Source organism: Bemisia tabaci, chromosome 5 (genome assembly GCF_918797505.1).
Source record: "Bemisia tabaci chromosome 5, PGI_BMITA_v3".
Classification (NCBI taxonomy): domain Eukaryota; kingdom Metazoa; phylum Arthropoda; class Insecta; order Hemiptera; family Aleyrodidae; genus Bemisia; species Bemisia tabaci.
Window position 1 is genome coordinate 1,265,574 of NC_092797.1, and position 16,328 is coordinate 1,281,901.

The 16,328-nt window shown below is 36.2% G+C and overlaps 1 protein-coding gene across 1 annotated transcript; it reads left to right on the top strand.

Moving 5' to 3' along the window:
• The first annotated feature begins 456 nt into the window (after positions 1-456).
• Positions 457-15,666, top strand: Rbbp5 (retinoblastoma binding protein 5). The gene is made up of 11 exons (XM_072301067.1): positions 457-780; positions 2,445-2,470; positions 2,912-3,084; positions 3,750-3,867; positions 4,674-4,784; positions 6,180-6,352; positions 7,774-7,893; positions 10,140-10,293; positions 11,922-12,134; positions 13,574-13,799; positions 14,703-15,666. The coding sequence occupies exons 1-11, from the start codon at positions 762-764 to the stop codon at positions 14,786-14,788; spliced, it is 1,419 nt and encodes a 472-aa protein (XP_072157168.1). The 5' UTR covers positions 457-761; the 3' UTR covers positions 14,789-15,666.
• The last annotated feature ends 662 nt before the right edge of the window (positions 15,667-16,328 follow it).

A 16,328-nucleotide genomic window follows, 5' to 3' on the forward strand; every position in this document is an offset into this window, starting at 1 on the left:
CCATGAATTTTTGATTGGAAAAAATGATGAAGAAGTGAAAATGTTGTAACATGAAAATGAAAGATCATCGTAGGGTCTCATAGTTTCCCTGTTGATATGAACTTAAAGTTCAAAAAGTGACAAAACCATTCAAAAACGAGAGGAAGGGGGTATTTTTGATTAAAATTAAGTACATATTTTCGCAAATAGAACCAACATCTGAATTTGCAGTTACATCTAGATTTTAATCCAAGGGTTTTCTTTTAAAATCGTCTATCAAATACCGGACATTTTTGAAAATTATTAGGTTAGTAACTCTATGGTTTAGTTGAGATTTTCTGCGTGAACTAATCGTGGAAATGACTGTCTAGAATCCATTTCAAACTTGTTTTAAAACCTGCCCGCCAAAAAAGTCACGTGACCTCAAATCGATGATTCGACCGATCGATTCTTTCAATCGATATCTAAGTATCGAACTATCGAATCGTTTCCTTTCATTGTTTGTTTACATTTTTGTCTGTTAAAAGAGCTATATTAATTCTTAAAATTCACCTTTTCTTCCCATTTTTTAGGCTCTAAATTTCTCTGCAGTGAAACTGAACGATTTTTTCGGTTCATAATATAGTAGTTAGTTTAAATTACTAAAGTGATCTGTCTGTTGATACATCCTATTTGCCACCGTTTTTCTCTGTTCGCTCTCAGGAAGTTCGGAGCTTGTTTGTTGCGGATTTTGTTGCTAATGCCCATGAATCAGAGACAGTACCTCTAAATGCTCTTTCAGTATGAATTTAGAACTTCTCGGTATGATATTTAAATTCCTACCTTTGTCGTCATTTATTCAACTAGAGTTCACTTATCTGTTCAAAGCAGTTTCATCGACACGTCCACATCTGATAAGTGTCCTCTGCTGTCTGATCGTTCTGGTTTTGGCATAAATGAAGCCATACGAACTAATTCATTTTGAATATTTTGAGTGGTCTGTGACATACATATTGATGGTGAAACTGCAGGAGTGCATGTTTTGGTTTGCATCGTTGCAGGCTCCGTCATATCAAAGTCTTTAAATGAGGAAATAGTCAACATCACTTTTCAAAAACTTCTCTGATATTTCCTTACCTTGTGGAGAATGATCTATGGAAATTTCAAGCAATACTTTTGGTTTCTTTCCTCTTGATAAAATGATATAGGTGGAGGGTTTTAGAAACACTGCCAACAAAATATGCATTCATGCAGTTTCACTGTTGATATGGATGTTCCTTGTCAAATCGGCTATCATAAGATTTAGGAATTGCCTTGGAACTAGGTATCTCTGTAGTAAAATTTAGTGAGAAAAGCATATCCAAACTACAAAAAGCTTAAAATAGCTTTTGGACAGGATAAAAAAGTTAGATGTTGAAGTTGTGAAAATAATATTTCTCATCAGCTTGCTGTTTATGATGTCACATGAGGAGACAATGCATGGTTTCAATAGAGCCAGATTTAGGGGAGGGCTAAGGGTGTCGTAGAACCGAGTGGTAAATTTCGGATTTTTTTTTATATCTAGAAAAAGAGAGGAGAGAGAGAAAAAAATTACATATGGAAAAACTGTTGGGCAGATTTCTAGAGCTTTCAATGCCTCGGTGAAACTCTCTATCCCACAATTTTTTTCTCTCTTCTCATCTAAATTAATCTGTAAATTTTTTGTAAACATGAGTACATCGATGACAAAAGTGCGAAACAATGAATCTCTATTTGTGACGCCGCAGACTTCCTGTGATACTTTATTTAATCTATGGAAAAGTAGTCAGTGTATTTTCTTGAAAACTCTTGAAATTTGTATTCTGTATTCAGAGTGTTTTGTAAGATTATGAATCTCAAGCTACAAATTTTGCTTGTTTCTCTTTGAAAAAACATAATAAAAGGGGAAATTCTGAAACACCGCAACAGAGATATGAGGTTTCTTACTTCAGCATCATCATTTAATTTAATTTTTTACTTTGTTTCATTTTCGCCTTTTTTTTTGTCACAAATCCTCATTCCTTGAAGAATCATTTCCTCCTCCTAAAATATTTGCTTGCAACACTTTTCTGCACAAATGCGCATCCTTCTCACTAAATTGCAGAACCGTATTACGCTTTTGCCGTGTTTCCGAAACTTATATTTCGTGCACATTGCAGTAAGATATCACACCGTATATCAGGGGGGAGCAAAATTTTTTTGGCATCGGGCGGCAAAACCTGAATCCAGCTCTGGGTTTCATCCAACTTGGATCAATTGCAACATGCTAGTTGTAAGATTCAAATGACAAAGAAATGATTTCATTTTAAAAAAATTACTCAAACATTCACTTCACTCAGTGAAGGTATTGCAAGTATGGTCAGGAATCCCAACTGCGACCTGAAAGTAAATAAACAACAAGGGTGATAGGATACACAGCAGCCAATTTCCATTACAATGTATTCATGTACTCTGATTTTTTTTTACAGAATCGTTTGGGCAAAACTACCCAGAGGTAAATATTCATCGTTATTGTTGTTTTTTAATTTTAATAACTTAATAACCCCGTTTGCGCAAAACATTCAAGATTTGAGCATAATTTTCTCAATCATACAAAATAAATAATCTACAATAGCCCATTTAATAATTCCAGGTAAAATTTAAGGTTTTAAATAAATATTACTTTTTAAATATCAAGAGGAAATTGAACACATCAACATATTTGTACATGATTCAAGAAATGAGCTTTTAAGTATTAGCATTAGCTTTTTTGAATCCAGATAATTTTGTGAGCGGTGCGCGTAAAAAAGATAATATATTGAAACACTGAATTCTCTCTAACGTCAACTCCAATGCTGCAACGCCCAGATAATTTGCAAGCAAACCTGTTTGGTTTGGCTACAAAATAGACTGAATGAAAAGACTAATTTAATCATGAAATTTTTTTTTTTTTCAGGAATTTGATGGAATTCTAGACAGTAGTTCCCTAGCAGTAACTTGTGCTTTCAACAAACGTGGTACTCTTCTTGCAGTTGGGTGTAATGATGGTCGTATCGTCATTTGGGATTTTTTAACACGAGGCATCGCCAAAATTATTAGCTCTCACATACATCCTGTCTGCTCAATACAGTAAGTAATAGCTTCTACCATCATAAAAAGTAATAGCTTTTGCAAACATAAGAATGTCCTTCCTCCTTCTTTATGTATGGGCTTTCTAATTTTAATAGCTCAAATCAACCACTTTATCAATGCACTATTCAAATCTCTGAAAATCTAGCTTAAATCTCACATTCTCAAGCCTTCCCAAGGACATTTCTATGCTCTAAAAGTAAATACATATCAATGGCTAAAATCCAAAAAACGAATAACTCAAATTGTAACGTAAATCTTAGTTCATTCTTCATTTTTCAAAGGGAAGTTAACCAACAGTTTCTATCGGAATTTTTGTCAATGTTTTCAATTCATCATTCAAAATAAATTATATTTAATTAGTACAACAAAAAAATTGATTAGCTCTTTTTGAAGGAAATGAGACAAAATTAAGGACTTTTAAATGTTGCATAGAACCACCAGACAAGGCACAAGTTTAAGTATTCTGATATAAGTATGTATCTTCTTTGGAACTTTTCGTAAAACACGATTTCAGCAATGAAAATTACCAAAACCAACTCACCACTAAGATTTCAACGTTTTTATTTAGCATTGGTTATGAAAAATTTGGATTTACTGATGTTATAGTGTTAAATTACTGGAATGATTCCTGCACAATTCATTGAATTTTTTTGTTTGTTCAGTTGGTCACGAGATGGACACAAAATACTAAGTGCCTCAACAGACAATAATGTTTGCATCTGGGATGTTCTCTCTGGAGAGTGTGAGTTAAAATACCGCTTTCCATCACCTATACTGAAAGTAAGTGTTTGAAAACTTTACCATCTCCTTCTTTTTTCCTGTTTTTCGATACACTGCTCCCTCTCTGTAACCAATCGGCAATGGACAGTACGATTTTAGGCAAAAGAAAAATTTTCTTCATAATTTGAGGCGCTCAATGAAAATCTATGAACATGGGGATCAGACAATGCCATTGTTATAGAGATATATTTATCATAATGGGTGTTACCATAGAGAGAGGGTAAGTTCAATAATTAGCAGTATGAACTATTCCTAATTATTTGCTAATGCCAAGCCTCATGCTTCTCGAAGCAGCCCCCGACTCAATCAGCCAGTGATAATAGTGTCTCTCCGAGAATCTAGTTAAAATCTGCAGTGTGGAGTAAAACTGTCCTCTTATTTCAGTTTTGTTTTGTATTAAACGTGTTAATGACCATTAGTTAGAGCTTTAAATTATGAGTACTTTTGAAAGCATATTAAGAGCCAATGATGAAATCAATGAACCCCTGAAACTATCTAGAAAACTGCGATAAAAATTAATGTGCGTACAGCCAGGCGGTCATAGTGACCATTTTTTTTTTGGTCGCATGCGCCAGGCCAAACTAGTTTCAGTGAAGGATGTATTTTTGTGGTGCGTTTTAAGTCCCAGTGCTGCGGCGATCAACAGCAACTGTAGTTTGAATCGTTTGCATTTTGCTGTTTTTTGAGGTCTAACAGGAGCAACTAAGCCAAAATCCGTTGGCTGTAAATAAGGAAATCAACTTCTATTGAAATTATTTTGATTTTAATAGGATATATCATCTTTACATACTTTTTTTGTTTTGCAGGTTCAGTTCCATCCTCGAAATGACCGTATGTTTCTTGTATGTCCAATGAGGCATGCTGCTGTCTTGGTCGACTCGGATGGCGATCATCAAATTGTTCCTCTGGATGAAGATGTAAGAGGTTTTTTTCTCTCTGAATTCATTTTTTTCTTCTAAGGAAAGATGCTGATTAGTTTCATATCAGAGCTTTTAAATATTGATTTTATAACCCACCCTGAAACTTTTTGACCTTTTTTATTTCAAAATTTTAAATTGCATTGATTCATTTATTACTTTGGTCAAATTCAGTAACTATGATCTATAGTAATCTCGATCTCTTCAGTAACTATAAATGTAGAGTGTGATTGGTATTCATGGAGTTTGTTGTATTGTCTGTATTTTTTACCATGGAAAAGTAATAAGTAGTCAGTAGCTTGAGTCAAACAGTAGATGATGGCGGGAGTATGACCACTGAAACAGTGGATCTCTAGACAAGGTTAGAATTTAAGACTTGATAAATGATGTGTCAAACAAGCTAAAAGCCAAAAAATAAAATAATAATTCAGTGTATTCAATTACGTATATGATGGTAATACAGCAAGCAAAAGATGAAAGTACAACCCACAAAAACATTTCTTTATAGCAGATGTTTTGACCCAAAAGACTAGGGTCTTCTTCAGTGGAACCGTATAAATATGGAAACATTTTACCAAAAACGGAAGATGAAAGAAAAAAGCAGAAACTGCAAAGCAATCTAAAAATCCTATAAAGTAATCGAACTACATCTTAGAAAAAATATATAATAAATTTTAAATTTTAATCAGGAGTGAGTGATATCAAGTAAGTAGAGTAAGTAAATAAAAAAGTGAGGACAAACATAAAGGGGAACTCAAGCATTAACAGCCATACTACTGGAGGTTGCAATTACACAGAGAGAAAGCAGAACAGAGGAGGCTACATGGACAACATTGCTTGTTGTGTGAATATCATGTAGGTAGTTGAATACACTGAATTATTTTATTTTTCGGCTTTTAGTTCGTTTGATACATCATTTACAACGTCTTTAATAGCTTTTTGGCATTAAAGTGTCAGAATTAAAGCACTATGCAACGTTTTTTCTTTTCAAAATTTTACTATGTAAACGAATTCTATAATGGGAATTGTAGAAATCAACTCTTTAATAGGATGTAAGTGCTCACAATAAACATTACTTAATTGACAAAAATTCTAATGATGTGATTTGTATATTCTAATTTCAATTTGAGCTTTGTTGATAATACTTGTTAATATCTCATTCTCGAGTTTTTTCCCAAACCTACCGATTTGTGAATCATTTTCTACGTTAGATTCCAAAGTCGAAACACGTGACATTTTTTCTAATTCAGACATTGTCTAGAAGCCCTTTATGCCAATTGATAAGTTCTTCTGAAATACTAGAATGTTAGGAAATGATTGGTTTTCTGAAAATAGTATAATGTTTAATTTTTTCACTTTTTTCATCAACAATAATTATTTTATTTTTATTTGCAGTCGGATTTAACTATAGTTGCATCGTTTGATCGTCGTGGGCAGTACGTTTACACTGGTAATGCTCGTGGGAAGATCCTCATTTTATCTGTCCCTCAGTTAGAGTTAAAAGCATCTTTCCGGGTGACTGCTAGCACAAGCGCAGTCAAAAGTATAGAATTCGCACGCCGCGGCGAGTAAGTAATTTCTGTTTTAATCTTTTGAGGATGAATTGTTATGTACATTTGGTTTTCTTTTTTTGCTTATGGCAAAGGCAAGGTCTCCAATGTCGATCTGCAGACTTGCAAGTGAGCTTAATAATGGTGTTGAAGACCTGAATAAACCGGGACACGTCAGGAAAAAAAAATTGTAGGAAAAATCATAGGAAAATCAGCGAATCTGTTCCAGGAACCAGGAATCTCTTCCTCTACCGCTCAGAGTTGATACTATTGCACCTGAACCGCCATTGACCTCTTTTTGAATCGGCAGACCATCAGAATAATAGAGAACGTCTTATTGAATAGATAATGCAAACAACAGGAACACTTTTTTAATTAAAAATTTTAGTGTGCCCCCAAGAATTGGCTGATAGATGGAAAAAAGAAAACGAGTCTCATACGTCAAACTCGAGAAAAGTCTGTAGTTTTTCCGCAGCACATTCGGAGAAGTGGGAGAAAACCTCGGTCAGGGGATGAGCCCCCTAAAATCAATGGAAAATCAGGGAATAAGCATGCTTAAAATTCTAGACACCGAAGACAAATTTCAAGACTTGAGCTTCATAGGAATGATTCTTTCAATTGCAAAGTTTTAATACAGAAGCTGAGTATGCTAACTGTGCAGTGTGCAACAATAAACTCTGTTGTGTAGCATTTTTTGCATGTACCATCAATCTTTAACAAGCTCTGCACCGATTTGAAGGGGACGGCAACCTTAAAAACAAGTTTGGTTAAATCAACGAAGAAAAGTGTGCAATGAACGATACCGAAATCCGTTTGCGAATATCTGCATTCGTTGAGCCGCTATCGCAAAAAAACAGCTGAGCGCGTGACGTCATGAGCTCTGTCTTGCATTTTGCAGTCTGCACTCTGCATTCTGTCTCTGGCATCAAGTGGCCGATGCGTGTTCGTGACAAGTTATTAGTTCGCCCCGATCTCGCTCGTTCCTGGCCGACTCTTTTTTCTGTGCTTAGGTGTGACTATTAAGGTGACTTCGGGGCGCCAGACAGCGAACGCGCCAGACTTCGAGTTGTGTGCGCAGTCGCACCATGAGCGCATGACATCACCAGTCAGATTTACAATCTTTCATTTCTCTGCCGATTTTGCGAATTTTTCGGGGGACAGCCATTTTGCTTCTTATACCTTCCCGCTTCAATTTTTAATACTATCTCATTTTCGATTTTAGGGTTGCCGTTCCCTTTAAGCTTCAACTCCACTTGAAAATATCCGGGAGCCAATTTGTGCTGTAAATGGCTCCTCAGATTATTTTGCATCAAACATCATTTGAGCACTTTTTATTTATGATATTTGTCACTCCAAAAATCCGTAAAGCAAATGTCAATTTTCTCTTGTGAATAATCTTTGTTTCATCAATTAACTCACTTTCTTGGCATCTCTTTCAGTTGTTTTTTAGTCAACTCAGGTGATAGAATTATTCGGGTGTACAATAGTCAAGAAGTATTAACTTCCGGGAAGGATGGTGAACCAGAATTCATTCAGAAACTGCAAGATCTCGTCAATAAGTAAGTTTCTCTGTTCAATTTTTTAGTAACAAAGCTTTAAACAGAGCGAAGCTTTTTTTTTTTTTTTTTTTTTTTTGGGTAGATATTATTGTATTGGTGGTAAAACGCACATTTTAGTTGCATATTTCAAATTGTTTGGTCCTATTTCATTTTATGAAAGTATATTTACAAATTTTTGTATGAATTTCCAGTGAGGTTTTTTAAAAGGTTCAATAAAAATTACTCGATATTTTGGACAATAATGATCAGTCTTTCTCTACAAAAAAAAATCTGATGTGAAGAAGAAAACTGTACCATTACAAAGTAAGGTTTTTTATTTTGCAGTTTCATCATTCATAAGTTATGGAAAAGAATCAAAATAAAGTGGAGCAAAAATTTGCTGGAAAGATCTTTTTCCAAATGAAATTAGCCTCAACTTGGTATGGTATTTAATATTTTCGAGCCAACTGATGCTGAGATAAAATCTCGTGTTGTTTAAACAGTTAACAACCACTTTAAGCGTGCCAGTAGGGCTCGCTTTTTGAAATCACTTGGTTCTACCATAATACAGCACACCGATCAACCCATGCTAGTCAATGGGCCATCCAAATACTTTTTTCCTCGAACCTGTTTTTTTGTCTTTGAACCGTTATACTGTCAAGCCCTGATGGGCCTTTGCCAAAAAACCGAATAAACTTCTCAGGGGAAACCCTTGAGAACATTTTCCTGTCAAAACCGTATTATTTCATTCGACAGATACCTCATATAAGCTTTTCTACTGTAGAACGACTCAGATCTAGAAGCTTTTTTCCCGCCACAACTTTTTAGCCAATGAGCTTCTTGCGCTGTAAGTGCACTCCGTGATGAGCCTTGTGACTCATTATACCATGTGCTAACCGTGACCCATACAGAAATCCACTCAAACCACTGCAGTTATCTTCCGATAGTGCTATGGTGGTCTGGTTTCGAACTTGAGAACAAAAGGCCGACCCTCGCTGCTGTCAAACCTTATCTTTCACGCCCGATAAACCATTCACTGTGACGCTAGGATCCACCAAATTTTCACGAAAATGGTTTTCTGTCTATTTAGAAAATGTTTCCTTACTTTCTGTTAAATTACAAATAAAAAGAAACCTCATTTGTAAAAATCGGCTGAATAGAAGAGAAGTTACAGTTTGAAATCCAAAGAGATCAACTCAATGCGATTTCTCAACGCAAAAAATTAAAAAATGAAAGAAAGGGAAAAATAAGGAATGTTAAATATAATTAATATCATTCACCTCAGAATTTTACAAGCAATTCAAATAAATTGGTCAACAACAAAATTGGTCTTTTACATGGGGCTTCCTTCTAAGAATTTTGATCTGAAGGCAAGAGTCGAATAGCAGGCGTACCCCATAGAATACACGATGTGCCTCAATGAGTTGAAATTGTTTTATCTGCTACAATCAAAAGCTCTGTAGATTCTTGAACTCCAGTGTCTCTCGAGTCATTTAAGCCAAAAAACATTCTGTCCAGATCCTGGATAAAAAAAGGCAGTTTAAAAGTATTTCGGGGTCATAATAGCTCAATCTTTGGTAGTAAATCCTGTTATATTATTGAAAAGAAATTAACTCGATAGTTAAATGCTTGAGTTTCTTAAATACGATTATTTTAAGCACTCGAGCACTTGTGGTACCAATTTTAGCCATGTGGTGATTTCCTAAGAGGAGATAATTGAAGGAATTTCTCACAGAACCCTCCAAAAATGACTTGCTTTTTAGGCAGCTGATTCGAATTGATGGAAATTTAGTTCCAGTACGAAATTATGATGAAAACGCACAAAAATTTCGTCCAATTATCTTGATACTAAGCTGATGCACAGCAGTTCGCCGAAAATCGTGGTTGTGCGCAATTGCCGCATATCAGCTTAAAATCAAGATAATTGGACGGAATCTTTAAAATTAATTTACTTTCAAAGTTCATGAATCAATATCATCTCCCAATTTTAGCAAAATGTACCAATTGATACAAATAGCAATGACATGAAAATAGTAGATATGTGTCCAACATTTCAGTTATTTGGCTTGCTTTTCCAACATGGTTCATGTTGGATTTTTCTTCCTGTTTTTTTATTTTTGTCGCATTTCAGTAGAAATAGACCCAATGCTTGACTGTCTAAGATTGTCTTACCAGAACCAGTAAAACAACACATTTCATCAAAAAAAAAAAAAAAAAAAAATATCTTATGAGTTCTTATGCTAAAATTTTTTGTTTTAATTTGTCAGAACAACTTGGAAAAAGTGCTGTTTTTCCGGTGATGGAGAGTATGTGTGTGCAGGGTCTGCAAGGCAGCATGCATTGTACATTTGGGAGAAAGCAACCGGTAATCTTGTAAAGATACTTCATGGGACAAAAGGAGAGCTTTTACTTGATGTCGTCGTAAGTTTTTAAAGGTTTTCTAAGAATCAGTTGTTGCAAAAAACGTTATTTGGACGTATTTCTACCAAACAGACCTATGTGCAGGTGAGAAATATGGGGTGTGCTCTTGTAAGCTGCATAAGAAGCAATGTAAAAGAGGGCGTGGTTCCTTTTGAAGAATTGGAAAAGCGGGATATTACATTCTATCAAACAGACCTATGTGCAACTGAATGCGGAACTCATGAGCTGCGGGCATGGCACGAGAGCGTTGTGGACAGGGCTCATGAGTTAAAGCGCCCCGACGACCATCTCTCCGTCGTTGCGCGGCTCGATCATTGCCGCTGACGTCACTGGCGCTTTATTATTTTCATTCACTCTTATGGCCAGAGAACTAACGAGCACACCCCATATTTCTCACCTCCACATAGGTCTGTTTGGTAGAAATACGTCCATTTGTAAACATGTGTGTCTTCTGTACACGTGATATTTGAATTTTTTGTCAAATGCACCTTTCTCACCATAATAATTTTCATGAAAAGGCAAATAACCTAGCGCTTTAAATATTTTACGACTTTTAGTTTGGACCTGTGGCACTCTGTGCATGCGCACTTGCTCATTACCTCCATGTAATATTATCTGAAAGAAATTCAATCAAACATACCACTGGAGTTGATGAAAATAAGTGTATCCTCAAACATGTTTCCTCTTCTGAATTTCTTACAAATGCAATTAAAACATAAGCTAGAAGTTGGTAGTTACAGTTCAAATGAAAATTAGTAAGTTCAAACTTTATACCCCCAAAGCAAAGAAGAAATAGTAATAGTAGCAGATGGATGACCGAATGGAAGAAATATTGGAACATGCGCTGTAAACAGAGGAAATTTTAAGGCAGTATTTAATTTTGAGCTTTCTGCAGAATTTAGAACATGTCCAAAATATTTTCGGCAAAGAAGCTGCTTGCCTTTTAGTTGTGGTAGCTGAGAACTTTCCTTCAATGAACAACAAACGGAAATTGGTGGTGAGGCATCCACCTTGAGATTTAGTTGTGGCATAGAAATGTACACTGGCCTATCCTGCCGTGCTATGGAAGAACACCGTATGAGCCATCAGGGGCTGCCAAATTTCTTTTGCCAAATCTTGAATCTTCAGGAATATTTGCAAATATCTTTCTTCCGATTTTTCAGAGGATTTCGTTCGTAACTTAACCCGAAGTGTATGAGAATTTCAAAGGAAAATATGCATAAGTTTCCTCAAAAATACATGTTTTATCCAGGGAAATTTGGCAACTCTTGAATGTTCATACGGCGCTTTTCCATAGCACGGCAGTATCGGCCTATGAAAATGAGGCTATGGCAAGGTGCAGACACTGCTTCATGCTGCTTTTGCGACAACTAGCTGTGATGTAGAATTGTACATTCTACTGGTTGCCACTACCCTCTGAGTTTGAACCATTCCTCTTCCTTTTTCAATAAAAAGCATTTTTTTTGTGATGTGATTTGGATGGCTCCACCAATGAGCCTTTAATGAATTCTGCCCAAACGTCTAAGCTGTATCGGCTCACTGCAATTGCAAAAAGAATAACAAGTATTGATAATTGTCTATTTTTCATTCCAAATTGACACCAGGATTTTTTTTTGTTTTTATTCTAGTGGCATCCTGTACGCCCCATTATTACGAGTATATCAAGTGGGATCGTATCTGTTTGGGCACAAAATCAGGTAGAAAACTGGTCAGCATTTGCCCCGGATTTTAAAGAATTAGATGAAAATGTTGAATATGAAGAGCGCGAGTCAGAGTTTGATGTCAGCGATGAAGACAAATCGGTGACTGAAGGCCCAGAGAAACATGATGAAGATTTAGAGGTAATCATATCATAATTGTCACATACACTACCTAAACAATTTTTGACTAAGTGAATCCACTAATTTGAAAATCAAAAATAAATAGAATTAGGACATGCCTAAAAGGTGGATGTAAATAAACTCACTAGAGGCCTGATTATTGAAACTTTGTCAGCCTGACAAAACAAGACATAGCCATCTTAACCATAAAATTCATCACATTTTGATGTCTTGTCAGACTGTTTTAATCTTTCAATAATCGGCCCATAGACCTGACGTCCGTTGTTGATTATATCTAACTCAGCTCATGAGTTTTAGACTGTGCCTTCTTCACGCAATGAATTTTAAAATTGATCAAATATTTTGACTTGTAGCAGAGGTAGCAGTACAAAAACCTATGAGTTGTGCAAGAGCTCTTATGCTGAGGCAAGTGAGCCCTCCAATTTCCAAATCTTCTTTTTGCGCGCGACCCAATGGAGGATGATGAGTTTCTGCACTTCTACCAGCAGGCTCACTATTAAAATTAATAGACAAGCAATAGATAAAGAGGACACAGGAAAATGGAAGCCTATGGGCCAAAAGAGGTGGTTTTTATAGACTAAGGGGGAAAATGATGGACTTTTTATACGGCCTCTCATTGGATGCTGTTAGTTGGTCTATCAATTACCATTCTATTCTCTATCCATTGCAACCACCCGTTTCCACTGATAGGATTGCTTTAATTGCTTTTCATATTCTTTATCCATAGCGCCTGTCCCACGCACCAACTGGGGCTCTCAAAGTGACACCAACTCTTTAATTTCTGAGCCATTTCTGCACAGAACTCTTTGAAAAAATCAAGATCTAATCTATGATGTGTCCTAAACAAATCAGTTACCTCCCAAGATTGTCCTGCCGACAACCCACTCAGCATGATATCTTAAAGCAATGTTGTTATTTGCTGACATATGTTGATGTAATGTTACTAATATGGATGGAATGTTAAATCAGTATTGTCAGGATAAGACTGACAATATCAACATTGATGTAAGCTTGATAGACCGGCAATCAAGGTGATGTCAAGAAGTGTCAACCTGATAACAATGTTGACGGGGGCATATTAATATTATGTAAGATTATTGTAATGTTACTTCAACCTTACTATCAATGTTGTTACAATGTTCAGGCAAGTCCCTGGCAGTAGCACATCAACATTGATGCAATCTTACCTCATTCTTACTAAGATGGATATAATATGGCTGCAATGTTGATGTGTAAGATGTGCAATATTATACTAAGATTGTATTAAGGTTCTATGCTGAGTGGGCAGTTCCATCAATGAGCCTCTTTAAGCCCCTAGTTTGTGTGTGGGATACTACAAACTTGGAAGACCAGCATCAAGGAACGATAAGGTGGTGCTACAGTTTAGCTAGAATTTGCAATCACCCTGTGATGTTAGGTTCCTATCGTTTTTGTTGTAGGTTGATGTCACAACTGTAGAACCAGTGGCCATGTTATGTAGCTCAGACGAAGAGGCCAGTGATGAAAATAACGCTCTCATGTTCTTACCCATTGCCCCGGAGGTAGAAGACCCAGAAGAGACCCCATCCATCGTACCCCAACCTGGAGCCTCGACTCATCCTAATCCACCAAAAAAGGCTAAATTCCGCTCATTTGACATCCAGCTTCAAGGAGGTGCTGTAGACGGTATGTTTCTTAGAACTATTTTTCCTACAGAAATGAGTGAGTTGTGATGAATTATGGAGTTCTTGCATGTGTAAGAAATTTGCGATTAAAATGCGATTTCCAGTGTAAAAGTTCGCAAGAAACACAGTGGTATCTCTGGTTTTCTCTGAAATCAACCCCTAAGCTGGAAAAAAACTTTCAAAGTTGAGGCCACTATGGTGCACGCTACGTTAAGAGTCCACCTTTATATCTGGTCAAGCTTTCCACACACATACACAGGGAGCAAATACATTAGCAGAATTATTGTGGTTCTAGTCTTAGAGTCCGCAAACAAAATGGCAACCCTGCTAATGTATTTGCCTAATCATATCAGACAGCGCCTAAGTTGTTCTATGGTTCCTTTTTCTTTTCAAAAAAATTGTAAGAACATCCTGCCTTGAAATTTTGTGTGTATAATTCTTCATGCTCCGAGAGATTTTGCAGAAAGTCTGAAGTTGTTTCATCAAAACATGAAACACGGGAAGAAATTAGGCAATGCCAAATGCTAGTAGATTAATTCTGGTTAAATCGGTTCATGTTTCTCCTTCATCTTTAAACGTTAAAAAAAATGCATGTTCTCAATTTTGTTGAAAAGATGTTTTGTTCAATTTTGCTTTCAGTTTTATTGTTTTCCCTGTTCCGTGTTCACACTTTTATTATTTCCGTCATTATCTGAAGGTCATGCAATCAGCATAAAGTGGAATAGATCTGACGACCAGTCCAACAATATTGATACAGATATGATGTCATTTCTTGTTTAAATTAACTGCATGACATTGAGATGTTGATAAAATATTGAAAGTGTGGCTCAGATTTCTCCTTAATATTTAAAATCCAATATTAATCGTCTAAAGTGTGTGACTTTCATTTTTGGTGTGATTCCAGAGCCTCACCCACTTCTTAGTAATCGTAGCATAGAGAAACAAGCATCCGGTGGAAAAAAAGGTTTGGGGAAACGCTTTGCCAAATGATAATGGTCATGATCAAGACATTGCATCGATCCTATGAAAAAAAAAATAAATGAAAATAAAAAATTGTACCTGATTGTTATCACATGAGCATGGTTCGCATCACGGATCATGATATCGTCACCTTCCAGGCAAAGTATCACAAGCGCCATGCGACGTTTAAAAATTTCCGTCGCCATTTTATTTTTTTACAGAGAAATTGTTCCATGAAGCTGTCCGAAAATTTCACTGAATTTTCTTTGTGCTGCCGATAAAATTTAGTGAAATTTCCAAACAGATTCAACTAACAATTTCTCAGTAAAGAAATAAAATGGCGGCGGAAATTTTTAAACGTCGCATGGCGCTTGTGATACTTTGCCTGGAAGGTGACGATATACCTTTCTAGAGAGGTGTCAGCAGCAAAACATCAATCAAAACGGTTTAACCCAAAGAGCCAATCATATTCGATTCTTGTGTCCTTTTTTATCACATATCAGCATAGAACAATGAGGCCACACCAATAGAAGGAATACGTTTATGGAATCAGAGTGATATTCTTTAAATATGGCAACTATGTGTTGAGCTGGCCAGGTTTGTTTCGATCCTGTTGCCAGCTAGTGCCAATCTTGGTCCACAGTTCGACAGGCAGGATCAAGTCAAGCTTTGTCAGTTTGGACAATCATTGCCAAATGTATGCAATTTAGCTTTAAGGCAGCAAGTGTGTTCAGTCTATTGGTGTCGCCTCATTATGCTATGGTGTCAAGTATCGATCTCCTCCTGATACCATCGTCGTGTGTATCAAAGCTATGCAATGTATGGTAAGCTGATGACGCCTTTCTACAAACTATATTTTGTAGGATGTAAAAAGCTAGATTTTAATAAATTTTTTAACTTTTTCAAAACGCTTGTAACTTATTCATAATTTATTTTTTTGTTTTGATACATTAATGTTCCATCACAAAATCTCTAGTACGGTTAACTGTGTCCCAATATTATAGTCCTCCTCTCGGGGGCAGTATTATTCAACAAAAAACAGAGTAAAAATCAACAACATGTTACAAAGTCATCATACTTGAGTATTTTTTTCATTGAAAATTCAAAGAGATTAGAAAATGCGAAATAGTATTTATCTATTTTTATGGGTTTTCAGGACAATGTTCATTTTTGTACGGAATAAAAGTATTTTAGAAAATGAAAAACGGTCAAACAAACTCGTTACTCAGCTCAGGAAACCCTGGGAAACCTTGGAACCTTGCGCAAACGACTCTTTGCTTCAAACTTCTTAGGATAAGTTGGTTGACTCAAAACTTGTTTCCCCGTCCACAATCGGGAAAAATAATCGACAGGGGTTAGACGGACAACAATTTTGGGGTCAAAATCAAAAGTTCACCGATTAGGCTGTAACCTATCTAGTTCCCTGTTAAATGACCCATAGAGATCGTTTTTTTTGGTCTCAAATGCTCCATGAGCCTATTAGTTCTCAATATCGGCCAATTTAGGCCATGGAGAGAATCTGCAAAAACAGTCAGAAACTCGAGTTTTTCAGTTCAGGGCTCCGTGGAGT